Source organism: Rhodamnia argentea, chromosome 1, assembly GCF_020921035.1.
Source record: "Rhodamnia argentea isolate NSW1041297 chromosome 1, ASM2092103v1, whole genome shotgun sequence".
Classification (NCBI taxonomy): Eukaryota; Viridiplantae; Streptophyta; class Magnoliopsida; order Myrtales; family Myrtaceae; genus Rhodamnia; species Rhodamnia argentea.
The window spans coordinates 7,223,088-7,250,591 of NC_063150.1; the positions used below are offsets into that span (position 1 = coordinate 7,223,088).

Below are 27,504 nucleotides of genomic sequence, written 5' to 3' on the forward strand. Positions count from 1 at the left end.
AGAACACCAAAAAAAATTTCAAAAGATGTTCCCACTTGTTGGAATTTTACCTATGAGTTGCTTAATCAATCTTTTGCTTATAATAATTTATTATGTGCGTTTATTTCGAAAAATGTTTCCGAAATTAATTTATTCCCACAAGATTGGAATATTTGCAAAAAAAATTTAGATTTTTTAAAAGTTTTTAACGATGCAACTTATAGTTTATCTAGTGCTTATTATCATACTACGCATTTATTTTTAATATAGTGTGTTAATATTGCTGGTGTTTTTAAATAATATGAAAAAGATTATCAATTAGCTCCAACAATTATAGCAATACGAGGAAAATGGCTGCTTTATTATACCGAAATTTCTCTTATTTATTTGGTTACTTTTGTTTTCGATCTATGTATGAAATTAGATGGTTTAGGTGATTATCTGAATAGCTATTATGAATGTTTACATTCGAATGAAACAATAAATGTTAGAATTATACAAACAACGGTTAAAAACGCAATAATATAATTGTATAGTGAATTTTGTAGTACATATGATTTATGTGATGGTGGATTTTCTTAACTTAGTGACGTACAAAACGAGGAGAGTAGTAGAATTAGTAAAGGGTCAAAAATGCTGATAAGTAGGCACAAAAGATAAAAGGGAGTAATAGGTAATATTTTTGAAATAGAGACATATTTAACCTTTTTTTTTTTTAGTTTGGTGAATCCGAAAGGCACGGATTTTCCAATTATAGAGTGGTAGAAGAGGTATGCAACTCAATTCTCAACCCTCGCTCTCATCGTAAGATAGATTTTAGCAATTCATTATTCAACGGTTGCGGTTGAACAAACATTTAGTGCTAGAGGATTAATTTTGGACGACCGACGTTCAAGATTACATCCGGATTCGGTGGAGGCCCAAGCTTGTCTCAATGATTGGACAAAGGCTCAATTTCGACAACAAGAAATGGATCGCAACACAAAAGCCGAATTCTTTGATGATGATAATGGAAATACCACCACCATAACTATCGGAACGGGTAGCGACGATTGGCGATGATGTAAGTTGGGGTTATCAAAGGTAAAAGAACTACGTGGATTTTGATTCTTCTATTCCCAAGAAGATATATTGGCGCTTAATGATAATTCATTAAGTTTAAACCCCTTCCCCCTCCCTTTCCTCCCCAAATTTGATTACAATGTACAATTTGATGATAATTTATATTTAATAATTTATTATCAATTTATTTCATAATTTATTATTTAAAAAATAAATATAAAAATCGAAACCGGAACCGGGACCGCCCCTTAAGGGGCTGGTTCCAATTCAGGGGTGGCCACGAAATGAAATCGACCGGTTCTGAACCGTGGCCACCTCTAACCCCAAGTCCTCTTAATTTCTCTAGTAAAGGCCCTAAGTGAACCTTGTTTCAAATAAAGACTTGAAGTACCATGATTTTTTCAAATAAGAGTTTGAAGTGAACGTTGTTTCAAATAAGGATTTGAAGTGGCCGTGAAATTTCAAAAAAGAGTTTGATTTCATGGGCGTTTCGATCTTTTTTCTATATTTGATTTTTTCTTTTTTATTAAATTTTTATTTTTTCTATTTCTTTAAAATTTAACAAAAAAATTTAAAATATATATATACCTCTCGCCGTTGGCCATCGCCCACCGCCGAGCGGCCCGGGGGAGTGGGGGGGTGGGGTGGAAGGTCGAGCGCCGGTTACCCCGCGAACCGGAGGTGAGGGCACGAGAGAGGGTTAGGCCGATGGCCCTCGCCTCTAGTTGGTTGGGTCACCGGCCCTCGTGGAGGCGCCGGCGACCCCGTCGGCCTTTGCCGCCCCTACCGACCCCCCACTAACGGTGGGCCGGCTACCACGGGTGAGAGGGGTAGCCCTCCCACCGGTGTGGCTATTTTTTTTTTATTTTCATTTTTAAAAAATAGAAAAAGGGAAAGACAAAGGAAAAATAAATAAATAAAATCAAAATAAGAAATGATGAAAATGCCCTTTAGGTTAGGCCTTTTTTTGAAATACTATGGCCACTTCAGGCACTTATTTGAAACATATTATGTTACTTCATGATCTTATTTGAAATAAATTCACTTAGAACTTTTATTTGAGAAAATAAGAGGACTTCAAGCATTTTTTTGAAATTTTTCCTTAGTAATAGACGCGGACATTACGAGATTTCCTGAAAATATTTAATTCGGAAGGTAAAATAGGGGAAACTTTTCTCATGCTTTCAAACCGTCAGAGGAGCGCGTGATTTGACATTTAAATATTTAACACGCATCTTCGATACTTGCCTTCGGATGAATTTTTCTAACAAGAGTGCAGCATTTCACTGCTCCGCCTAGCAACACGATGCTTGAACCAATTTTTTGGTCCATTCCAAATCATAGCCAGGCAATTTCACCGAGAAAAAACTACTCGAATAAAGTGAATAACTAAATAAAATAGACAAAATTTTCTTTTTGTCTCAGGTCGATGGATCGTATAATGAATATTCGAGTTATGCAATTGGAATGAGCAAGGGCACTCTTTAGTTAGGATTGAGGACACTACTCAATGCTCATGGATCTTGTGTTGACGAGGTGATGGATTAGGTTCCATGAAAGCCAAAATTCGTCTGACTCCTAGTTTGAAAATATTATTACAAGATTTAGGACATGCCTTTTTTTTTTTTTTTTTTTTTTTTTTTTTTTTTTTTTTTTATGGTCTCAAATAGAACATGCTCTTTATCGAGTAAGGATGAGTGAAATCGCCTAGGAGCTTGAAAGCCCGGGCTAATTTTTTCGGGCCGATATAGCCGGGATCTTGGGCCTGTCTTTTTTGGTATGAGCCTGAGACACTGGGCCCAAAACGCCCTCTGGGTTCCTTCCGTACGAATTTAAAATATAAAGAACCCTATTTATTCGCTAAACACTTTAACAAAGCCCTAAATGAGTTTAAAAAAACCTAATTAAAATAAATGAGTGAAACGTGGAGCGACGACATGAGCAATAGTGATTGAGAACATATCATAAAAGAGATTAACAGCGTTGAATGCACTGCATCAAAGTTTTGAGTGAGCTTGTACTTATGGACCTCATAATTTTACTAAAAAATGATACAAATAGTCCTTGAACTTTGCCTCGATGTGTAATGTGATTCATGAACTTTTAATTTATTCAACGAGGCTTCTGAACTTTAACTCAATCTACAATATCATTCCTAAATTTTTAATTTGTTTAATGTGGTCATTGAACTTCTAATGCATGTTCAAACTAGGTGCACCTAAACTTAAATCAATAAAACGATAATCTTGATAGTTCAACGACTAGTTGGAACATTTACAAAAAGTTTAGAGGCCATGGTGAATAAACTAAAGTTTAGGAGACTACATTAAATATTGGGCTAAAGTTCACGACGTACGTTAAACAAATTAAAAGTTTGTGAACCGCATTACATATTTAGCCAAATTTTTGCAACTTCATTATCCCAAATTTTATCAGAATCAAAAGTAGTACCCCATTAAAGTTGAGGTTGTAGATTTGAAAGTAGTCACATGTTAGTCAATTTGTAATCATATACTTGTATGAGAAATATAATAACGAAGTCTGATATTTTTGCATATTTCGTAAAAACTAAACAAATTACAAGTTCATTGAAAAAAAACCAAAAAAAAAAAAACAAATTACAAGCTTCGGCCCGAACCGACCGGTCCATTGCTTGATTAGTGCTCACCCCTATTATCAGGTCAGCAATTTGGTGGCCCGGACGAAGCACAGAGTGGCCCGCCCTAAAACTGGGAATGTCCTCAAATGATCAAATCTGATTTTGAGTCCTAAGTAAGATACTGGTACTAAGTAGTCGCGGACAGATCCCTTAAAAAACAGAACCCACAGAAAGTTTTGATGAGCTAAACCCTGAACGAGAAACGAAAGACAAGAAGCATGACCTTTTGGTGTGGCCTCTGTATATGAAGAACTCTGTTCCTAATATAGAAAGACACGACGCAGCACGTAAACCTTTACCTGCCACGAAATATCAATCACTCCGAAGCAACACGAAATTCCTGATCCACCCTACCTGTCCACGCTTCAATTTCCCGCCCGCCACTGATTCCGCCTGTCACAAGACTAGTACCCAGAGATTATCCGAGCTCTCAGATTCACACTTCCCTGTGACTTTCAATTTGCACTAATCTTCGGATGTCTCATCACTGAACATTCGTGATGTTATGGGCTTCGAGAAGTTAAATTTGGCCTTCTTTGCAGTTTGCACATAAAAATGTCAAAAGGCTTGCAGTTTGCACATAAAAATGTCAAAAGGCTTCGGTTGACTTCAAATTAGCAGAATAAGAAAAAGAAGAAGAAGAAGAAGAAGAAAGTATGAAAGAGTTCTCATTGAATGGAAGGTTAAGTTTACACAGACTTAAGAGGGTGGCTCGGACTGTCCAACTCAACACATGGACCCTATTCTCTTTACGAACAAGTAAAACTCCATTCGCACAAATGCCATTGGCTGATGAACTAAATGTTACCGGGGCATCTAATGGCAGAGCAGAAGCAAATCTTTTGCATAAGTTCAAGGTCAATATTCTGTTAAGAAAGCCCCCTCTAGTTGATTGCTAGCCCAGCAATCCCACAACTATGGCCCCAAGACAGCAGAATTCAGCTGGCCGTTGCAGTTGCGGTGACAGACTCTGCTAGCTCTTCAAGTAGTTCCTTCTGCTCCATTGCAGCGCAAGCCTGCAAGAGAGTATTTGTGACGAGGAACTCAATTTGTAGCAGCAGCTCTAGAGAACAGTGAGATCACAATAAGAATCATCTCAATCCTAGTCAAATTCACTTTTAGCCTTCTTAAGAGATTTCAAAGTCACAGGACTTCCGACAATTGTGGGATACTAAAATTTCCAGAAAAAGGCCAGGACTTTGTAATTCCCTCCTCTTGAGATTCAACTTTCCATGATAAATTCCTAAATTGCTTGCTGTGGCACCTATTACGTACATTAAACTTATAGTTCTGTAATTCCACTTAATCATTGAGTTTGAATTTGCCTATGATTTGCATTTTACCAAAACAAATAGATCGATGTAACTTCTTTGTTTTTCAAGACGTGTATTGCTATTGAATCCGTAAGCCCGCAATCAGGAGGGGGTAGTGGCTGATGATAGATTGTGCAAGAATATACCTGGACTGCGCTCTCGATATCGCCATTGAGAAAAGATGTCAGCTCATAGTTCATCTTTAACCTATGGTCTGTGACTCTGTTATCCTGACAAAATATAGTACCTCAGAATTACTGTCTTGCTCCAAGACGAGATTTACATCATCAACTGTTCTTTTAAACATATCCAGAACATGATACAATAAAGGTATCGACTAATAGAATCTCAGCAGCTGAACCAAGGTGCAGAATTCTTACAATGAACCATATTTTGATCCCAGGCAAGTGTTTAGTTGTTTAGTTCACCAATGTATAAACAGTGCATTTCATGTGCGCTCTGAAAAATTAAAAAGGGCAAAACACATCTAGTGCTTTGAATATTGCCAAAAGGGCATGAGGGCACATTCATACACAGCTTGCTTGAAAAAAGAGGAAAGACAAAACTGTTGGCCACATACTTTGTAGTTGTACGTCCTAATCTTTTCTGCCCGAGCCCCAGTGCCAACCTGCACATGATAAAAAATATCAAAAAAGGACTCATACGGCGTGCAAAGAGGACAATTATGAAATACTACCCACTGTGGCATTCTAAAGATATGCCAACCATGCCAGAAGAAACTCATCCATGAATCTACCACTGGCAACTAAAGGGAAACAGAAATCATGCTCGCTAAAAATTCATAACAGAAATCACGAAGCACATTCTTATTGAAGTTGGAAAAGAATAGGACAGATTACGCATTAGCCTGACAGAGGCATATATACCAAACCTGTAATTTTCTCTGATTTCTCATCTTCTCTTGCTGCTCTCTTACTTTCATCTCGTATCTGTCACAAGGTTCACAAAAAATTATATCTTGAACACAAAGAACTGAGAAAGAAAGAAAAACAAGAACAGAAACCTTTGGATAAATATAGTCAATGAAGGGAATATCAACTTCAACAAGAAAAGAGCTATTTAAACTAATTGGATTCGATCCATAAGCCAAAAAAATACCACAAAGGAAGGATTATAGCAGTTCGAGAAGATGGTCAAGTGTTGACAAAGTTAGTTGCTATTTTTATGTTAGTAAATTTTTTTTTATGGTCGAATATGTAGTAAATTGATTGTGTAGACAATACATACAATTTTGCTCGCAGAAGCTGCATAGCCCGACTTTTGTTTCGAAGTTGTGTCCTCTCTTCAGTACAGAATATCCGAATTCCTGTTGGCTTATGAACAAGATCAACAGCTGTCTCAACCTTATTCACATTCTGACCTGTATCAGTAGAAGTAACATCAGCAGAAACATCAACTTTCTGAAACAAGATTAAATGGTGATATGCATGTGACGGTATTCAATATTAGGTAAATATGAGCAAAGATCGTCTAATTGTTGTCCTGAATGCCTAGTCCTATGACTGAGGCAATCACAATAAAAGAAAATACTATTCATCTTGATGTTTATTGAAAAGTACCTCCAGCACCACCGGACCTTGTAGTTGTAAGTTCAATATCCTTAGGGTCAATAACCACATCAACTTCATCAGCCTAATCCAAAATATGGTACAAGTTAGTCGATTGCACTCCCTTTAAAAATAACAACAGTAGACTCATATAGAAAGCAAGTTCAAACTTATCATATACATATCAAGTCCAAAGAGCCAACTAAGTCTAGCACAACAGCAATACTAAAGATCACAACTGTATTTTTACATCTTGCAGTACTGAGAAAGCTGGTTTTTTCAGAGTCGCCAAGCAAGTAATTGAAGAAATGCAACCCATAAACAAGACAGAGTCCTAATTGGACTTCTTTTTTACATCCCTCACTTACAAAAAGAACTTTAGGCATATTAAGGAGCTACCGTAATAACAGGAGTATTTCCGAAACAACTTTCGCCATGGGTTATCAAAGAACATTGGCATGAACTAAAAATTGGACCATATATTGTCAAGTACTGAAGTTCACAAAAATCTACCTCTGGCATGATGGCTACTGTGGCAGTTGAGGTATGCACACGTCCTTGTGCTTCGGTTTGAGGGACACGTTGAACACGATGCACACCTGACTCATACTTCAATTTGCTATACACACGATTACCTCTAATCTCCATCACATAGGTTTTATACCCTCCTTTTTCAGCCTGTAAAGTATAAAAAGATTGTCTACATATTCACCAAGCAAAGAGAAAGCCGCGAACTTCTGGTAGTGAAGAATGTATACCTCAGAATAGGAGACCAGGGAATATTTCCATGAGTTCTGCTCACTACACTTCTGATACATGCTTACCTTAGCAAAGGAGAACAAAGAAAAATAAAAGCGTTTCAGGATTTGCAGCAACGCAACTCAAATCAAACCTCTAAACTTGATATTGTCTAAAGCTCATCAAATATGATAACATGAAAAAGTAATGAAGAACAGCAATTTACATAGCTTAGACAGACAGCGGTCCAGCTTAAATAAACATTCAAGAAAGAATTACCAGTGAGAAAATCGTTACTTCATATGGATGCCAATAATGCCAATACATGGATACAACAATTCATTCCATTCAAGTTCATCTCCCAATACGAAAGATAATAACTTTGAGCAGCATAAAAGTGAACTCTCTGACAATAGTTTGACCCCCCCCCTCTTCCCCAAAACACCAACCAAAAAAAAAAAAATGAACAAGCATATCAAATGTACTTCATTAACAGCATTTCAGAATACTATAAAGAATCTAATGTAAGCAACTTAACCTCTTTAGAGTGAATTCTGCTCAGCTAGTAAATGAAAACATGTAGAATAGAGTGCACTCCAAATGAACAAGGAAACATATACCTACAAGATCACCAGCCCAAAGCCCAGCTTCATCTCCACCAGTGCCAGCCCTCACTAAGTAAAGAATAAGTAGAGAAAACAAAAAAAGGAAGTTACTGTCAAAACATGTGAGCATCTATCAGCCAAAAGACAAAAATGACGAGCATTTGAAAACAATCTGAAGCATCCAAGCACATGAACTTGCTTCAAATGGTAACAAGAGAGAAGGTTAAAATCTTTAATCAAACCTTAAGACAAATATTAAAAAGGAAAAATGCCGTGTGCATACCTAATTCCCCAACGCTCTCCTCTGGAATAAAAGATAAAACAGGACATGCTCTGGCTGATAATTTTAGGACAAGTTAGCAGGCAAAATTCTTATTGTTAAGTTTTTTAGATTCAGTGCATCCACAGAAAGGTATAATCTATTTAAAGTCCAAACATACAAGCTCGGGACCAGCAATTTTTGAAATAGGCACTCTGGTGTAAAGGAGGGGCTGTTTTTCCTTTCAAAAATACAGAATCAATTCACTCCTTGAAAAACCATGAAACCTACAATGTGATGATCTCAGATTTTCCACAGACGGCATGCTATTCTAAATTATAAGTTATAGCAGTAAGCAAAAGAAAATTCTGACTGTGACTGAAGTTCAATGCCTCATAATGAGCTATCAGCTAACTAGATATAAATCATTTATTTTACTTAATAGAATTTTGTTCCAATATCTAATACGGGCCATCTACCAATAACTGTCCATCATTGTTTGCTATCCAAATAACATGGCATGGCCATCTACATTTAGTAAACACAGGTCTCAAGCGCCATATAACAACTTCTAATAAATACAGAGTTGGCATGACAGTGAAAGATAGTGTGCTGCAATTAATTATCAATATTGCAGTTATTGTGACGAAATAATATCCTTCCAGCTGACTATGACAAATGGAAAATGATCAAATGAATAGCATTTGCTGTAGTAAATGATGTCGAAGAGACAAGACCCAAGAGTACATCTAATGATGATTCAGTCCAAACATCAACTATTAATGTACAATTACTCAGTTTGTATTTAATGTGTGTTTATTATAGGCATCATATTTAGCAGACGCTTAAATTGACTTACACCCTAAACCCTGTGGTTATGGTACAACCCACAGGAGCAGTCTCCACCACGTACAAAGAGCGAAATTACAAAGGTAATGTACCTCAACTATGATTAAACAACCAGGTCTTGCGGTTGTTACTTATATATTCCACGAGAATTTTCCCCAATCTCTCCTCCACGATGACATTAATTCATGGATCTTATGAGCTTTTACATCCAGTGTTTTTCCAAATCATCCAATAACAAATGTGCAACAAGCTACAAAGATCAAACAGATAATTTTACCTTCAAGCATGATGTTTTTTGCATCAAGTGGATCGCTTGGAAGCAACAATAGCTGCAGTTGCAGGGAAAAGTGCCGTATGAGATCATTGCTCCATGACGAAGTGAAAAAAACGATAACTCTAATAAACGATACCAAAAAATAGGCTGTATTGACCTTAAGTTTCTCCTCAATCTCCTTGAGTTCATTCTCCAAAGAATCAATTTCATAAGCTATCATCTCGGCCATTTCTCCACCATCACCTTCATCCTTTGCCAAAGCTATACATAGACAAGAAAAACAGAAAATTTCACCAGAAAGCTCGAGGTTGCCAAAGAGTATTCAGATAAATCAACCTTTCGTGTCTTCCAGATTCTTTTCACAATCCTTAAATCTTCTATACGTCGCAACAACCTGCAAAGCAGGGCCATTACACCATGTTAAGCAAGAAGCAAACGACCACATAGAGGATTCGACTCTCACCACGATATGATAAGAAAAATCATAAACAAGTAGTACCTCGTCAAGCTCCGACACAGACTGAGCCAGCTTTTGATACTCGCCAGGGTTCGAGATTACTTCAGGATCGGCTAGCTTCACCTGCAATTTGTCTCTAGTTACAACCACAGTGGCCACGTATTCACCAAACAGCGGCACCGGATTACGCTCCCAAAACACAGATGAAAACAACTAAAGTCACGAATTGCGCCCACAAACAAGCGTTCACCGATTCGCAACGATCACAAAAACTGCGCAGAGCCGCAAGTAATCGCAATAACCTTACCGACAGCTCTTTCCACGTCTTCTCAGCCGATTCCAGCTTCCTGATCAGGAAAGGCTCCTGCACATCCATCACGGAAACACCGAACACTGCATCAACTCGACGAAGCTCTCGGACAACAAATTAGTGCAAAAAATCGATGGAAAAGAAAAAGATTAGCCTAGAGTTTCGTCTCGCAAAAGGGGAATAATGCGTCTTAGAAGAGCACGGACCGCCATGCAAACGGTTCTCGGTGCTCTGGGCGTCGGCGCGGGCCGAAGGAAGACGGCTTTCCGGCTCGAGCGATCGGCGATGCCATGTCCGTGCCGGTGGAGGAACGTTCGAGCAGAGAAGCTCGTGGTGCAGGCATTCATCTTGAGGGCGGAAATGGTGTGGCTCGGTTTGAACCTCGCAGCGGAAATGCGAGACGAGCATTATAGGATTGGCTTCACCAACGGACTGTTTGGAAATCCGGTTAATCAAACCCGTTACAGGGATAAGGCTACGCTGAAGTCGAACGCTCTTTTCTTTTTTCCTTATTTTTTTTTCCACGACAACAAAAATGAATGTGCTCTTATTGAAATTTTATATGAACATACTATAGAATAATAACACTTGTCCTATCATGTTATGCGTTCTTATTAAATTATAGGTCAATACTTTTATACTATCACTTTTTGGAGATGCATTTAAGTTATCCTCTTCAAATTCAAGTCTTTGCTCACATTGCCTGTGAGCTCAAGTAGCTCGACCAATCTGTTATGGTTCTCATAAATCATTGCGAATATATCGCCGAAGAGAATTACAAGCCACTCTGCAATACGAAGAGATTCCCATTGAAATACGAAGCCACAATTTAAAAGGACTTTGAAGATTCTTGCCGCAAGCGGCGAAATCCACTAGGCGACTTGATCGGTGATGGAATGCAAACTTCCCTCGTCAATTACGGCACGATTCTCTCTGACATATAATGTGAATGTGCCGGAGTTGTACTTCAAAAGCCCCAACTCCAAGGATCTCTCGATGTATTCGATCTTGGTCCGATCGGTGCGGTTAATCCTCCTCCCGTTATGAAGGCTTAATGCCAAGGCCGAGCTCTACAAGGAAGTCTCGCACTCCTGCCTATTCCTTGCCAATAATCTTAACAACATAGTGGAAAAGGCAAGATCGATGAACCTTTAAGCACCTGCTCGTTCGAGCAAGTACCGAGGCATGCAGAGAAGGTGAGGTAGTACGCAACGAGCTACGTGGCCGCACCGTAGAGCAAGGTCCTCTATTGCTGCCCAAAGTGGTGGCCAAGGGACAATTGCCGAAGGCGGCAAGGACGTCTCACCCTAGGTTCAACACGTTCGAGGAGGAATATCGGAAGCGGATCTCATGGACTATGCTCGACAAGAAGGGATGAGATCAAGTTGTCCATCTTGCAGAAGCTCATGCCGACAAAGGGGTGGTTCTGCCGGATGTGCTAAGGGTTTGTAAAGGGCGACAACGAGGTAGAGAGGAAGCTCGTGAGGTTCCGAGAGGCCGGTCTCGGATGAGGAAGATGAAGAAGCGTCATCGATACGCTTGAACACAAGCGAGAACAAGAAGGAGGAGTGTGGAAGAAAAAAAAGAAGCAAATAAAAACAGACCCCAAAAGGGCACCACATCGAGGGGTAATATGTTCAATACACTGTGAAAGGGAGTGTCGAGACATACGAGGAGTGGAAATAGCGTGACCACAGCATTTTACATACTTACAATTCCTAAGCATGCAGAGGACCGTGGACAAGAGGCGCAAAAGGAATTTGCAGTGATTGTATGCTCTTTCCAAATAAGTAAGTAGACGCTGATGAGAAACCAACCACAAGAAACTTCTAATCCTTTGCGAACCATTTGATTTTCCACTCTAAACTTTAGATAATTAATGTCTCCATGAAATTAATACGCAAGATTCTTTAATGGCAAAAGAACCACCATTATTGCTGCCCCACAAAATCGACCGAGGCAGAACTTGTGCTAGACTTGTGAGATTGTATTGGTCGTTAAAAACAAAATAAAGAATAAGACGGTGGATATCTATAATTGTAGCAAATGGCAAAATCCCGTGGACTCGAGGACCAACTCCGTCAACTCGGTTGTCAGTCTAGAATTTAATCATATATTCTAAAAGCTTAAACTACTATATGAATGCTTAATTTAATATTCAATTACTCTAATACTTTCTCCCACGCTTAGTTCGATCTTTTTGCTTAGTATTAATCATCAAATATTTTATTGGGAAGGCAAATAGGGCTCGACAATATTTGAATTCAAGATCTATTGCTATGATAATTTGTGAAAAAATTCAATCCAAAAAATTAAACCGGTAGATGGAGGGAGACCATACGAATATGAAGAGCATATAAAACACGTAGTCAAGCGATATGAGATAATAACTATCTTAACTAGCATATAACCTTTTTTCCCATTCATTTCACTCATTGAAAGAATGATTTCAAAAGTAGTAATGATATCGTCTTGGACGTGGCAGCTTGAAATGAACTTCACTTGGTTGGATGAAGTCAAGTTCCGCATAACTTCCTTTAACCAATTCACAATAATCATTGCGATTATTTTGAAGGGAAACGTTACAGAGACGAATAGGCCAGGATTGCTCCCAAACTTCGTGAGAAAATCAACTTGGATTCGGAAATTGCCGAGTTTCGTAAAAAGGCAATACATGATTCGAGACAAGTCCAAGCCGGAGTTTCCCTTTTCCAACCTCAACTCCATGGGTTTTGCACTTTCACGTGATCGGACTTCCAGGCACTTAAACTCGACACGCAATGCTTAATAGAATGAGATAAATAAGGAAAATTCGACAAACAATGAAAGGGCGATTGAACTTTCGACCACAGTGGAATTATCAGTTAAAGGTTCCGTCGTAACGATGCGGTGAGACCATTGTATATTTCTGCAAGTGAGGGAAGAAAAGGAAGGGGGCGAGTAGACTTTGCTTGATGGAATCCTCGATGGGTGACCATATGAGAGTATCGAACAAACATTAACAACAGAGGCAAAAGAGTCGGTCCGTAACGGGTGGGACCGTGATTCGTGCAGAAGGGTAATTTTGTCATATAAGTGAAGAAGTCGCGCTCGAAGCAAATTCCGACGTGGAAAAAGCAGCTTCCTTTTTCTCTCTTTTCTTTTTTTTTTTTTTTTGCCCTTCTTTGTCTTTTGGTGGGAACGATTGGCTCGTCGATACGACACCGTTGGGAAACGCTCCGGTAAAAGCGATGCCGACACCCACACAACGACCGTACAGTGTCCACTCCTTCGAGAGAGAGAGAGAGAGAGGGGGGGGGGGGGTGGGGCGTGGGCTTCTTTCTTTGCCACTAGAGAGAGAAAGTTTTAAGCTCTCTTTCTCTCACTACTGTATATCATTACAGTCCCCCCTCTTCTCTCTCTTTCTATTGGTTCAGCATCCCACGAAAACACTCTCTCTCTCTCTCTCTTAGAGATCATTTTCGAGAACAGTATGAAACCCTAGGCGGATAAAGTAGAGAAGCCATCCACGGCCTTCCATTTGTAAAGTCAAAATTGTCACTTTTGTACAGAATCAGAGCAAGAAAGTAAATAAGGAGAAACCAACAAAAAAGAGGTGGGGAGGTTCCCGTTCTTCTTACTTCGATGGAGCTGTACGGTCGCAATCCAGCCAGGAATGGGTCCCAGTCGGGTCACAATCCTACTGAGTGGAGCCCCGTGGGCGGTGAAACCGGGCTTGAAGGTCTTTCCTCCCCCATTTAATTTCTGGTTGTTTTTCGCGTTCAATTTGGTTAACCGCTTGTTGGAATCCTTTCCTTTGAGGTCCTGCTCTCGTAATGTGGAGGGTTCGATTAGGGTTTTCGCGTTTCTCTTCCCCTGTCTGATTCTTCTCTTTTGGGGTGGGGGAATTGGTAGAATCAATGTGGCATCTGAGGCTCGGCGGTGGTGGCGGCGGAGGAGGCGGCGGAAGCGAGTCCTACCCGGAGCGTCCCGGGTTGCCCGACTGCGCGTATTATATGCGAACGGGGTTTTGTGGGTATGGCAGCAGGTGCCGGTACAATCACCCGCGCGATCGCGCTGCGGTAACTCCTCGATCATTGTTAAGTATATGCATTTTCAAGTTATTTACTTCATAGATAGAATGCACGTAGCTGGTTCTGAATCGAAATTCAACTCTTTCCGTCGGATGGAATCCCTTCTTGCTTGATCATACTTAGAATGCCCGCGTCTGTATTGATCATCATAGTGGGCAAGATTTTTAATACTGGTACTAGTTAGTTTTCGCTTTCTAGTGTGTGGGTGTAGTTATTAGACTGATTTGCAATGTGTTAGTTATTAGACTGATTTGCAATGTGTTATCTTTTTTTCATGTTTGATGATCTTTAATGACTAATGGTAGTGAAAGACCCAGTATGAATTCAGTTCTTTCTTTAACTGATTGCACATTTAGTTATTACTGAAATGAAAGTTTTGGGGATGATGAATTTATTCTTATTTGCCCCTAGATGGGCTTATATAGCATTACCATATTCAGTTGAGCACGGATTTGTCATTCTCCATCTGTTAACACATGACAACCTGATCTAGGCTGAACCTGGAACGGGACACTAATTTGACAACAAAATGTCCACAGATACATGAATTAACTGACTACTCAGTTACTCATGAATCGCAAACTGTAAATCCTATAGATCCTCTATTCCAAGATGTATTCAAACTTGACACATGGATCATTACACCATGCTCCTCCCCGACAACTCTTATGTTAATATCCTGATCTCCACCACGTTTTGTTGAACTTGAAACACCATGAGAAAGTCGACATCACTCTGACGTACACAGCTTGAATTTAAAGACATCAAGCAGGATGATGCATTAGATACATTCTGCCACAAATAAAATTACATGAACTTCTGATAATTTGGTAATTCCGATGAACTTCAGCAATGAACTAGAAGCATTGAGTTCGGTTATCCTTGTTTGCAGTCCAATTAATTGTTGGATAGATGCTCTGTTTCTGAAGCTCAATGCCATCTATCTATGGTAACGCATGTGACCCCGTGACAAGGCCAACTACTACCCCGTAATATGTGTTCCAACACACTTTCCCGCTGCTGGTTGCTCATTTAATACAGTGTTAAGAAGATATCTAACCCTAATGGTCCCAGGTGAGGTTTTCAACTTGTAGGTGACAGTATCTGATCTCGATGGCCAATTTCGTCAAGCTGACTATATCATAATAAGAATCCAATTGACAATTTGTTTTTCCAGAGCACCTAATTCAGTAAATCAATTCCACTTTGAAACACAGTGCAATTTCCAAGACTCAAAAGGTAATCAATGCTTGATTTTCAGTTAGAATGGATTCAACATCATTTTATTTTCAATAGTTTCATGAACTTGTCAATGATGACTTACAATAAAAACTTAAATTCGTAAGTTTCTTTGTCAGGTAGCACTTTTGAGACCAAACAATTAGCAAGAGTTGCTTACCTAAATCATTCTCAAATTTGAAGCTGTAAAAAATATGGATCTGATGACCATCAGCCCATGATGATACAGATACTTATTGAGATCATCATAAAGTACTTTCCTATTTTTCTCACGGATAGTCTTCGACCTTAACAAAGCTGAGGACTTCAGTTGGAAGCTAGATTGAGAATCATGTATTCATGTCATGTGACCAGATTGAGAATCATGTATTCATGTCATGTAACATCTACTGTTTACCACACCTTTATTTTTTCTCTCTCCCTCCTCCTTCTCCATATTGGAATTGAGCAAACATGGTTGGGTTTATGAACCCAAGTGTAGGGAAGTCCATCAATTTGTGCGCTATTTCAGCAAGACCTGCTATAGTTCATTGATACAACTGCAAACTTCTCATTCACATCCAAAAGGACAAACTTCTCTGTCATTCGTTTCGATTTCTAGTGGCTGCTTTTTGATTTGATAATATATCATTGTGATCTTACAACAGCGAATTCTAGTTAATTTGTTCCTTTCTATGGCATTTCTTGATAGTCCTGACTCCTGCTTGACATGATATTCAGGTGGTGGCAGCTGTGATAGCTACTGGGGATTATCCTGAGCGACCAGGGGAACCTGCATGTCAGGTATTCCGTTACTAAGTATGTAAGTTGCTAAGCATGTAATAAGCTCTGCATTTTCAACGTTGTTAATGCAAAAACTCTGCAGTCACTATCTAGATTATTGTGTTGTTGAGTGCCCCTCCATGGACATGAACATACCCACAATAGATATTCACTCACACAAGGAGTAAGCAATGTTTCTGTTTTGGTTACTGTCTCTGCAGTTTTATTTGAAGACTGGGACCTGTAAATTTGGTGCATCCTGCAAATTTCACCATCCCAAAAATGGCGGTGGATCGTTGAATAGAGTCCCACTTAATATTTATGGCTACCCATTAAGACTGGTGGGACATTGTTTTTCCCTATCTTAGTCAGTTCTTTTGAAGTTACTTGGTTTGGTTTCTGGAACTCTCTCTAATTCTGATTTCTTTGTTATCAGGGTGAGAAAGAATGCTCCTACTATTTGAAGACGGGGCAGTGCAAATTTGGTATAACTTGTAAATTCCATCATCCTCAACCTGCTGGTGCCTCAATGCCAGCATCTGCACCTCAATTTTATTCACCGGTGCAATCTCCTTCGGTTCCTACTCCTGATCAATACAGGGGAGCATCCACCAGTTTAAGAGTGGCTAGACCTCCTCTTCTGCCTGGTTCATATGTTCCTGGGGCTTATGGTCATGTGTTGATCTCCCCTGGAGTTGTTCCCGTGCCTGGTTGGAGCCCTTACTCGGTAAGGTTGAAGTTTTAATCACACTTGATAGATTTTGTAATGGAACCTTTTGTATGATGTGGTTAGTCCCTCTTCTACAGGCACCTGTAAGTCCAGCATTATCTCCTGGTGCCCGGCCTGCAATGGGAGCAACTTCGCTTTATGATGTCGCGCAGCTGACGTCATCTACCCCAGCTATCGGTGGATCATATCCCTCCATTCCTTCATCCGCCGGACCATGGGGAAGCAGTCAGAACGAACAAGTATTTCCACAGAGACCTGGTGAGCCTGAATGTCAGTATTATATGAGAACGGGGGATTGTAAATTTGGATCATCTTGTAGGTATCATCATCCTAGGGATCGTATAGTGCCAGGGACCAACTTAGCCCTCAATCCGCTTGGCCTTCCTTTGAGACCGGTATGCAGTTTCTCGTTGTTGCTTTTACCATGTGATTCTTTTCTATGCTCGCTAATAATATAGATTAATAATTTTCGTTATATTGGATAAAAGTTTATTAAATTGTTCAGTGCTGGAATGAGGCCATATATTTAGGAGGACATCTCCTGTAATGTTTGCTTTTATTTGTGTTGATATGATGTTGAAACCTGGTCCATTTATTATACTTTGAATGAAAATTCAGTTGTCCATCTGTAATTAGTTTTCTTTGTAGCAGGAATGTTGATCTAGCAAATGATGTATTGCCTAATATTTGTCCGTTGACAATCATCTGGTATGCTATTTTAGTCTTTGCAATCCCGTACTCATGATGGATGCAGCTCTAGTAATCCTAATGACCATTGGTTGACTAAGCTTTTAAAGTTTTTCGATCGATTATCCCCTTATCTTGTAAATTTTTGACTTGCTGTTTGTTGCGGACATCAACATTTTTAGGTCAAATGTCCTATAGAAAAGAACTGAACTAGTTAGCAAGTTTTAATGGCCTTGTTCAAAAGGGAACTGTCATGCTTTGGCATTTCTGGCATTGCTAATGAGGAGGTAGGGTGCTAACTGAACTAATGTCTGTGAAAAGTTGTCGTAAGATCTGGTTAATTTTCTCAATCTTCAATAGATGTTTGCTCTGGCTTACCTTCACGGGAAGAGAATCCTGGCTAGCTGCTGCTAGACTGAGTGACTAATTCAAATTTGAAAAATTGAAGACCATTTGTTAAGAGTTCCTCTTTTTGGTTTTAGCTAGTGATGACAGAGTTCTGGCAACTGAGCTATCTCATGTAATATGAGTTAATCTCCCTCTTATTTCAAATTTGTGATAGAATGAGGTTTTAATTGATGTTACAAGATTCTTAGCTGAGAAACAAGAGGGATGTGCTTTTCGGTGATGCACTTGGCAGAAGTATGCTTCGTGGTTCATGATCTGTTCCTTGGTCTGATGGTGGTTTTCCTGAAGTACTTCCTTGTGTTGTGCATTGGTCAGGCTCTTGAGCATGTACATGCACAAGTATATGCTTGCACCTTAAGACCAGCACATGAACAGAGGGAGGGGAGGGAGGGATTATACACTGTGCACAAATTCAGGGATTATACACTGCACAAACTTATCAGGCACTAGATGTTGGATTTTCCTAGTTGGCTCTTTCTTTTTCACCCCCTGAGGGACGGAGGGATGGAGGAGGGATTATACACTGTGCACAAACTTATCGGCACTAGACGTTGGGTTTTCCTAGTTTGCTCTTTCTTTTTCACCCCTGGGATCTTTGCTACATCTATGCTGAATACTTGGCCATTTTTTTTATCTTCTTATTCCTTTTCTCATTTCTGATGCACTTTAATATGCTAATTATGTGTACACCTCCCATTGTAGCAAGGGCTTTGCTTCCCGTTGTAGTAATTATATTGGTCCTCGTCAAAGTTAGGCATTTGTCGGTGTTTATAGGAGGACATCAGTTAGATGTTAATGCTTTCAACTGCATATTTCTCCGTGTGGGTTTTTTCCCCCTCCTAGAAGGTGATAAAAAGTTATACACCAACGAACTTTTCAGTTTTGAGCTTATGAACAACAATTGTATTTTTCAGACTGTATAATACTAGTATTGATGGCGTTGAACATTCATTTATTTTTTATTTGGTGCAGGGAGTCCAACCATGTGCCTTTTACATGCAAAATGGGCATTGCAAATTTGGGTCAACATGCAAATTTGATCATCCAGCGGGGACAATGAGGTATAGCCCCTCGGCATCATCTCTCACTGACATGCCCGTTGCTCCTTACCCTGTTGGATCTTTGCTCGGAACTTTGGCACCGTCATCATCTTCAGAGTTGAGGCCTGAGCTGGTTTCAGGATCCATGAAAGATTCTTACTCGACCAGGGTGCCATCTAACGAGACTTCTACTAGTTCCGTTGGACTAATGTTTTCTCAGACTGGGTCAGTTCCACTATCTGATGTACAATTTTCAAGTCATGGTTCCACCTCCTTGAGTAGTAGCAGAAGCACCAAGCCAGGCAACGATGTTCGTCGATCGAGCTGATGAATCAAAAGTATTCAAACTCATTCGCGTCTTTATGTGGTTAAACCACAATTACGTAAGGTCTAGATGTCAGTAAATTAATTGTGTTAATTATGATTTGGGATTGTCAATTGTTCAATGATGGTCTAGCCAACGAGCTTGATTATAGCATTTAGGACTTAATGATCTCCCATAGGGTTATGAATTATATTTGAATAAGCTTCCATACTCTTCTGATATGAAGTATTAACTCATCAGTACACTGGAGGTTGCATCCATATCAGGTAAGGTCATACAACCTTTGCTTTAGTTTCTGGAGTTTTGCCGTACTCCTTTGTGTATATGTTATGATGTGTTCTTTCAATGAACTATTGGAATATTGAGAACGTTAGGCTTAGTTTGTGAATTTCGTCTTAATCAAGCAGTTCATTATTATCTTAGGGTAGTCCTAAGTTACATTAATCCCCTAAAGCTATCTCCTCTCACATCGCGATTCGCTCCCATGGTTTCTTTCTGCTCCTTTATTAATCTCCGGTTATTCATTGGAAAGATTCGATGTGTGTTAAATTGATTCGATTAGAACTGAATACGACCAAAACTTGCAAGTGATTTCTTTTTATTTATTGAAGTTTTGGCAAGAAAGCTCGAAGCAGCTTTCAGTAGCGTAATTCGATTAATTTTCGACCTGGCTGGTGAACTCATTGGCATGTATTCCAAGATCTTTCCCGCGAAAATGATTGGACAAGCTGTGATGCCGAGAAATTCGTATGAGGATTCGACGGAATGAATTGCCACAAAACAGACTCACGGTCATTTCAATGCATCAGCATTAGGAGAAGTGAAGTGCCATCCATTGTGCCGAAAATGAAGTACCAAACCCAGAAAAGAAGAAGAGGAATGGACCCAGAAAGGGTAAAAGATCTATCTGCTGCATATCATTCTTTTCAATGTGAGAAAATTTAGAAAGTTGATGAACTGTGTTCATCATTGCAACGGGTAAACCCAACTCACGCCGGAAATGAGCTTTACGCTCCAATTTTGCCTTTTGTTTTAGTCCGATTCTTTAGTGGATTACCATTCACTGGCAATGATTACTGTTCCCCCAAAAGCAATGCAACACTCGCAACACGCTCAATTTCGGCGATTTCTCAAAGCCAAAAGAACCATGAAACAAAAGGCCAATCTGTCGCCACCTTTCCCTCAAAAAAGTTGCACTCGCACCTGCAATTCCTCTCTTGACTTTTTAGAGCAGCAGCCATCATGGACACTCGATTGAAAAGTTCTCACCGCCATCATCAAAGTCATCGCTCATCATCGCCAAACGCCCTTCATTGCAAAGCACACTTGACACCAGGAAGCAGACTCAGAGACTCAGAATTGCAATGCAAGGAAGAGAAGCTTTAGATTAGAGGGGACAGGGGGGCGGGGTTGGCGGGTTCGACGGTAGGAGAGATGGGCATGATAACGGTTGGAGTCGCCGAGTTGAAGCCGAGCGTGTCGGGGAGGCGGTCGCTCCGTCCGAGTTCGAGCGTCAGGCACACTATCGAATGGTGACTATCTTCCTTCTTTTTTCACTTCTTTGCTGTTGCCTACCAGAGACTTTTTTTTCTGCAGTCTTGGTGTTAGCTGCAGAGCGCATTCACTTTTATCAGTTCAGTATTTCCAAGAACAAGGAGTCAAACCATGCACTGACTGACTATTCATTTGGCAAATGAGTAGAGCTTGTACTGCATTCCTGACATAAACATCGCCTTCTCGTGAACGCTCTTCTCACAAATACAATAGTCTTCTTGGCATTTTTTCGGTTCCATTAATTGCGAAGTATCGCTTATGCTAGGTTTTCACAAATCGAATGGTCTTATATAGTAGGAAGTGACACGGCCGGTAGAGGCCGCCCTTTACTATATATGAATTAGGAAGATGGCTCTCTGCCATGCCGAGGTCTTAAAACTTGGAGTTCAATAGCTTCTAGCGCATCAGAGGAATTAATGAAAAGTCTGGTTCTTTTCTTGGATCGATTATCCGAACCTTAGATCTATCAAGGACAGAGTTTTGAACAAACATCATGATGGACCATGCTGTCCAAAGTTAAGAATGTTAAGCACAGACAGAACTTTCATGCAATCTCGGCGTCCTGGCCTGAGAAGCCTAAGTTGGTGCATAGTCCTTCAGTCACTGGCAATTTCCTCTCGAATGGAAAACAAGCTTTTTGCTAGTGAAAACTTAAATTTCAAATTCGATCTGAACTGATGATTTTTGCAGGCCAATATCTGATGTCTCCAGCGATCTCACCGTTGAAGTAGGAGTCACAACCTTCGCACTTCACAAGGTATGAAGGATTCAATTGGAGAATGACCGACGCCTTTTGATCTTCTTAGGAGTGAGAAAAGATCTTTAAAACTGATTTATCATTGAAACTTCAAGTAAAGATGCCAGTGAAGGTTGTGGTCCTTTTCTTCTTTAATTAATGGATGACGATGCTCTCCTCTTTTCCGTTTAGGTTTTCATAGTTAATTTCAAACTCATAGCAACTAAAACCGCTGTAGCTTAACTATGTACATTCCTACAGCCTAATCCAGTTAGTCTAATTCATAAGTTCGGGTATTGTTTTTCTTCGGCTGAAGATTCCAGAGAACAAAGTTTCTCCGGCGGTGATAACATAAATAGATGGTTTGCTCTGAACCTACTCTTTCTACAGAAACCAATGCAGAAAAATGAGATAAACATAAGAGCTCAAGTGTGTGCCTTTTCATAGGATCATTGATGAACAGAGTATGGTCCTTGCAGTTTCCTCTTGTTTCGCGGAGCGGTCGGATTCTGAAACTGTTGGTGGACACAAAAGAATCGAAAGCCTCACGGATTAGTCTCCGGGATGTCCCAGGCGGTCCACAGGCATTCGAGATAGCTGCCAAGTTCTGTTATGGCATAAACATAGACATTTCATTGTCCAACGTCGCAACACTTCGCTGCATAGCTCATTACCTGGAGATGACCGAGGAATTGGCTGAGAAAAACCTGGCATGCCGAACTGAAGCTTACATTAAGGACATGGTGCTACCGAACATATCTATCTCAATCACCGTGCTTCATCAATGCCAAAACCTGTTACCCACCTCTGAAGAGATCAACCTGGTCAGTAGGCTGATCAATGCCATAGCGAACAACGCTTGCAAAGAGCAGCTCACGTCGGGCTTATCCAAGCTCGACCGCAATTTCTCAGCAAAGCCCATTGAGGACGTGGAACCAGAGACGCCTGCAGATTGGTGGGGAAAATCGCTTTCAGTACTCAGTCTCGATTTCTTCCAGCGAGTTCTAACGGCGGTCAAGTCGAAGGGGCTAAAGCAGGACATGGTCAGCAAGATTTTGGTGAACTATGCCCATAATTCTCTTCAGGGTCTCATCCTTAGAGATCCGCATTCTGCAAAAGCGAGTTATTCAGACTTGGAATCGCAGAAGAAGCAAAGGGTGATTGTGGAAACGATAGTCAGCTTGCTTCCGACACAGTCGAGGAAGAGCCCCGTCCCGATGGCATTTCTTTCGAGCTTGCTGAAGATCGCCATTGGAGCATCTGCGTCCGCTTCTTGCAGGTCCGATCTGGAGAGGCGGATTGGCTTGCAGTTGGACCAGGCCATTCTCGAGGACATCCTCATCCCCGCGAATTCACACGGGAATGGGCCAAGCCTAATCTACGACACAGAGTCGATCTTGAGGATATTTTCCACTTTCTTGAACTTGAACGAGGACGAGGACGAGGAGGATGAGGACAATCAGCTGAGGGATGAAAACGAGATGGTTTGCAACTTCGAGAGTCCTGGATCCCCGAAGCATAGCTCGCTTCTCAAGGTCTCGAAGTTGTTGGACAACTATCTTGCGGAGGTTGCCCTGGATCCCAACTTGTCACCGTCCAAGTTCACAGCGCTCGCCGAACTGCTTCCCGACCACGCCCGCGTAGCAAACGATGGACTCTATAGAGCTGTCGATATCTTCCTCAAGGTCAGGATCCTTATCCTTGCCATCCTTGTACCAGAAACCTTTCATAGGAAACGTAATTCTATTCAAATTTGCTCACGCTCCTCTTCGGCAGGCTCATCCGAACGTCAAGGACACGGAGCGAAACCGGCTGTGCAAGACCGTCAACTGCCAGAAACTGTCGCAGGAAGCCTGTAGCCACGCGGCGCAGAACGAGAGGCTGCCAGTGCAGATGGCAGTCCAAGTCCTGTACTTTGAGCAGATCAGGCTGAAGAGCGCGGTGAGCGGAGCAAGCGGGCCGCAACATGGCACATCCTTCATGGGGTCGGCCAGCTTCGGAGGGGCCGGCCCGTTCCCGCACCGCTCGGGGAGCGGGGCGGGCGGAGGGAGCGGGGCCATCTCGCCGCGGGACAACTACGCGTCTGTGAGGAGGGAGAACCGGGAGCTGAAGCTAGAGGTGGCCAGGATGAGGATGAGGCTGACGGACTTGGAGAAGGACCACGTCTCGATGAAGCAGGAGCTCGGGAGGCCACACCCGGCGAGCCGGCTGCTGAGGTCGTTCACCAAGAAGCTGAGCAAGCTCAACGGCTTGTTCCGGATGAACTCGACGAGGGCGCAGCCGCAGGGGAGCAAGGCGAACTCGGAGACGGGCTTCTTGTTTCAGAACCACAAGAGGAGGAACTACTCATTTTCTTGAACCACCATGTTGTTTGAGCTTCGACCGTATAGATTTACTGTATCGTTTGTATCTCACTGGGGTTCGTCGACGGACAAAATGCCACTGCCAGGCAAAGGCTAAGCTCCGCATTATCGTCTTCCGTGCTCAGTCAATTGTTCATAACTTCGTCTCAGACAATGCAGGAGTCAACGAACCCTGGCGTGTAATTCAATAATTATTTATTGTGAGCAAACCATGTCAACAAATGACTCCGTGGCCCAATGGATAAGGCGCTGGTCTACGGAACCAGAGATTCTGGGTTCGATCCCCAGCGGAGTCGACTCTTGTCCTTTTAATTCCGTTTCTCTTTTTGGGCTTATTTTGTTTGTCCTGTGGGCTCTCGAGAGGATTATGCTTTAGGGGAGATCCAAGAACGACGCCGTTCCTAGCTTCTTCCTCTTCTTCAAAGCTTGTTTGCTGCAGGAGCACAGCGCGGTGCATCTTCTGCGGTGATTGAAAAATCGGAGAGAGACAGAGTGACCACCACGCGATGTCGTTCTCGCGCCTGTCCAGCTCCTTACCCTTTTCCCGTCTCTTCAAGTAAGCGACTGATGATCTCGCTTCAACCCGAATGTGTTTTGCCTTCTTTTTTTCCCCCTTCTGCGTGATTGCGATTGAGCAAGAGCTGTGGGGTTAATTGACCGTCGAATTTCTGGGTGTTTAGTTGATTCCGGTTATAATGGTCTCTAATTCTCTTTCTAGTTCTGTTTCTGCTCGATTGGGCATGCTCAGTTAGATTAGTTCTCTCTCTCTCTCTCTCTCTCTCTCTCTCTCTCTCTCTCTCTAATTTTTTTAAATTTGCTTGGTGTTGTGTTCCAATCAAATTAAGAAGACCCCCAGTCGAAACAAATGGGTTTCCTGAAACGGATGAAAACAGGGAGGAGGATGAATCACATGCCCATGTGGATGAATCAGTGATTCTCACAAGACATGATGGATTGTGGGGCATAAGTTTCAATGGCAGGAAACCTATGCCTGTGTGATTCTTCCATAGGTTGAATTGAATACTTGGTTGTCGGAATAATGGTCTGAGACTCAAAGGTGGATGCTTGGGCGTGATAACTTATTTGCCGTTCAATATCCGCATGAAGCTTGGAAGCTCTCGCCTGCATTGTATCATTTGGTCTAAAAATGGAACTCATAACACTTTGGGGGGGGTTGTTAATTTCTGGGATCGACATTGATCTCCTGTGATATGGACAATAATCTGATCAGGAAATCGTTAAGCGAGACTGATTGATCTTCTGTATCTACCTTTTCTTCCTGATATTGGTTAGCCACGCTTAGCAGAGTTTTAAGATGTTATAAGGTGTGAATGAGGTCAAGTCATGCTTGAGCCTTTTACAATTCGAGAATGATAGTTGATTGTTATATCCCTGCCCTTTGGTTCTGTCTTTTCCAAGATAAAGTTATGGACGTAGTAATCGATTTCTTGTGTCCTTGAGCCGGTTCATGGAAGTTCACTCTTGTGGCGAGTTAATACTTGACCCCGAAAAGAAAAAAAGCCTTCTTTTTGCACAAGTAGGCTTTTCAGTTACAGAGGTTAAAGTGACACCACGAATATCATGTAATGTGCAGTCGGCTCTTCCTTTTTGCCCCCTCATGGTTGCTTCTCCCTTTGCAGTTTCCACTTTGCTAATACTCCTGCTATAGCTATGGATGATCTTGGCCTTTTTGTTTTCTCTGTTTCTACCTTTTTTCTTCGCCTTTTGATTTGTACGTCATTTCCCCCTTCCACAGGCAGTTGGAGCAAGAAGCGGAAACAGTAGTGAGGGTGTTGCAGCCCGGACCTTTGGGAATCATAGAGCACAAGTTCTCGACTGAGGAGATAAATGAGGCCAATGCCACAGTCTGCCGAGCAGTAGGAGCTTGGAGAAAAAGTGCCGAACTAGAGAAAAGAAACCCGTTCTTGAGAGATTATATCGAATCATGAGGGAAGACCGATAGCTCTGACTCTTCACCGTGTGCAAGCTATTTCTGATGCTCTGTTCAGAGAATGCGCACAACGATCTACTTCCCACAAGATCCATTTCATCGCTGATTTGATTGGTAGCAATTGTTGATGGTAGGAATCATAGAAGTAGTAATGAGTGGAAGGCATGCTAGTTCCTTCTTTTCCTGCCCAGTTGCTAAACTGACTATTATTTTTGCCGAAGGATGTGTATGCCATGCATTGCATGAAAAAGGAAATGCGAACTAAGTTGTGCTTGCTCGTACCCTTAAATTAGGCAGCGAATGACTCTATGCTTACCTTTGAGAAGGTGCCTAATACTCTTGTCTTACTCTTATGTAGTTCACCTAGCTTTAGAGTGTTTCTGTAGTGAAAAAGTGGAGGTACCTTTCCGAGTTGCATCATTGCAGGTTTGATCTTATCTTTGCCGCACTTTCTTTCACGGACTCATAATGGGAAGAAGAACGTGGTAGCAAAATTCCCCGGAACGGGTACTTTGCTGTTGCTGACATTCTTTGTTCTGAGAAATTGGTGAGAATGCTGTCTGTTGGTTGTACTTTGAAAAAGTAGACTCTCTTCTTGATTGTTCTCTCCTTTAGGTCCTCCATAACGTGCACATGGATAATGTTGGATTGTTGATGTGAATTCTCTGTTTTGCGTCCTTCCATTCTCAGCGGTAGTGTAAGTTGTTTACCCAAACATCGCGTAATGTTTTTTTACTTTGGCTGTATACATCTACCTTGGACCGCATATCTTCATGTGTGCAAATTAGATGTCTAAATCGATTCCGTTCGGAGTTTAATCTATGCGAACCGAAAAAAGGAGATGAGTTTTGCTATGAAAAGCATGCTGCGTAGTATGATTGATGGCTAAACGAGGTTAGGTCATGGTCGTTGTCAATCAAATACATGCATTTCCATGGATTTTTTGTTTTAAGGGAACTGCATTAGGAGTCAGATCATAAAGTGAGGATGAAAATAAGAATTGCAATGATCATGCGTCATATATGCTTGCGATTCTTCTTGACACTAATATTTTGAGATGGAAGACATATTTCTCGTAAAATTGTTACATATGTACCTCGATAGTACATAATAAACAGGATTGTGTGACATAAAGATTTCATCGGAACTGCTCGTTTCTTATTGTCAAGCCCATAATTGTGATTGTAGAGATATTATTCATGCGAAAGTCATCTATATGTTTGGCTGAACGACGTTGTTGTGGCGGAGAAAAATTGTCCGAAAAGTCATAAATCTATTGCCGACGGTCAATTAAGTTCTAAACTTTTTCATATGATCAATTCAGTTCTGTATCTTTTGACGATTTGTCAATGTAGTCCTCTTTACGTGGTCGGTGTCCACGTCAATGATCTCATTTGGCCGGAAGGACTATAATCGCTAATTATCAAAAGGTTTAGAATTAAATAAATCAAAGTGGAAAGTCTAGGGCCGAGTTGACTTGCGCACTGTAGGTTCAAGAGTTTTTGGACAATTACCCCCGACGGCGGTGGCGGCTAAAAAGATTCGGAAAAAGGGAAATCGGGG

General features: G+C 41.1%; 4 protein-coding genes and 1 non-coding gene across 8 annotated transcripts; 4 read left to right on the forward strand and 1 right to left on the reverse strand.

Annotated features, from left to right (window-relative positions):
* Window positions 1-4,345: 4,345 nt before the first annotated feature.
* LOC115750222 (peptide chain release factor APG3, chloroplastic) lies at window positions 4,346-10,465 on the reverse strand. Of its 4 annotated transcripts, XR_004016451.2 has the most exons (16): window positions 10,280-10,465; window positions 10,071-10,127; window positions 9,806-9,886; window positions 9,643-9,700; window positions 9,464-9,567; window positions 9,310-9,361; window positions 7,944-7,993; window positions 7,340-7,405; window positions 7,095-7,259; window positions 6,594-6,666; window positions 6,262-6,394; window positions 5,906-5,963; window positions 5,594-5,641; window positions 5,394-5,472; window positions 5,160-5,243; window positions 4,663-4,716 (listed from the first exon to the last, which is right to left on the reverse strand). XR_004016451.2 is itself a non-coding variant. In XM_030687436.2 (15 exons), exons 1-15 carry the CDS (start codon window positions 10,418-10,420, stop codon window positions 4,639-4,641), a joined length of 1,248 nt encoding a protein of 415 aa, XP_030543296.1. In that variant the 5' UTR covers window positions 10,421-10,464; the 3' UTR covers window positions 4,346-4,638. The 4 variants fall into 4 exon arrangements, 3 of the variants coding, with proteins under 3 accessions (XP_030543296.1, XP_030543297.1, XP_030543298.1); XM_030687436.2 differs by lacking the exon at window positions 5,394-5,472 and having other exon boundaries at window positions 4,346-4,716; window positions 10,280-10,464; XM_030687437.2 differs by lacking the exon at window positions 4,663-4,716 and having other exon boundaries at window positions 5,181-5,309.
* A 3,004-nt stretch (window positions 10,466-13,469) lies between these two features.
* Window positions 13,470-19,556, forward strand: LOC115750202 (zinc finger CCCH domain-containing protein 32). The gene is made up of 7 exons (XM_030687394.2): window positions 13,470-13,794; window positions 13,968-14,134; window positions 16,106-16,168; window positions 16,369-16,488; window positions 16,584-16,874; window positions 16,955-17,272; window positions 18,945-19,556. The coding sequence occupies exons 1-7, from the start codon at window positions 13,698-13,700 to the stop codon at window positions 19,338-19,340; spliced, it is 1,452 nt and encodes a 483-aa protein (XP_030543254.1). The 5' UTR covers window positions 13,470-13,697; the 3' UTR covers window positions 19,341-19,556.
* Window positions 19,557-19,827: 271 nt separating this feature from the next.
* LOC115750193 (BTB/POZ domain-containing protein At1g03010-like) lies at window positions 19,828-24,302 on the forward strand. Its single transcript, XM_030687384.2, has 4 exons — window positions 19,828-20,869; window positions 21,582-21,648; window positions 22,107-23,312; window positions 23,404-24,302. Exons 1-4 carry the CDS (start codon window positions 20,772-20,774, stop codon window positions 23,983-23,985), a joined length of 1,953 nt encoding a protein of 650 aa, XP_030543244.1. The 5' UTR covers window positions 19,828-20,771; the 3' UTR covers window positions 23,986-24,302.
* TRNAR-ACG lies at window positions 24,214-24,286 on the forward strand. Its single transcript has one exon. It is a non-coding gene; the product is annotated as a tRNA-Arg (tRNA).
* Window positions 24,303-24,406: 104 nt separating the features above from the next.
* Window positions 24,407-26,416, forward strand: LOC115750197. Its single transcript, XM_048278958.1, has 3 exons — window positions 24,407-24,546; window positions 25,747-25,955; window positions 26,017-26,416. The coding sequence occupies exons 1-2, from the start codon at window positions 24,497-24,499 to the stop codon at window positions 25,937-25,939; spliced, it is 243 nt and encodes an 80-aa protein (XP_048134915.1). The 5' UTR covers window positions 24,407-24,496; the 3' UTR covers window positions 25,940-25,955; window positions 26,017-26,416.
* The last annotated feature ends 1,088 nt before the right edge of the window (window positions 26,417-27,504 follow it).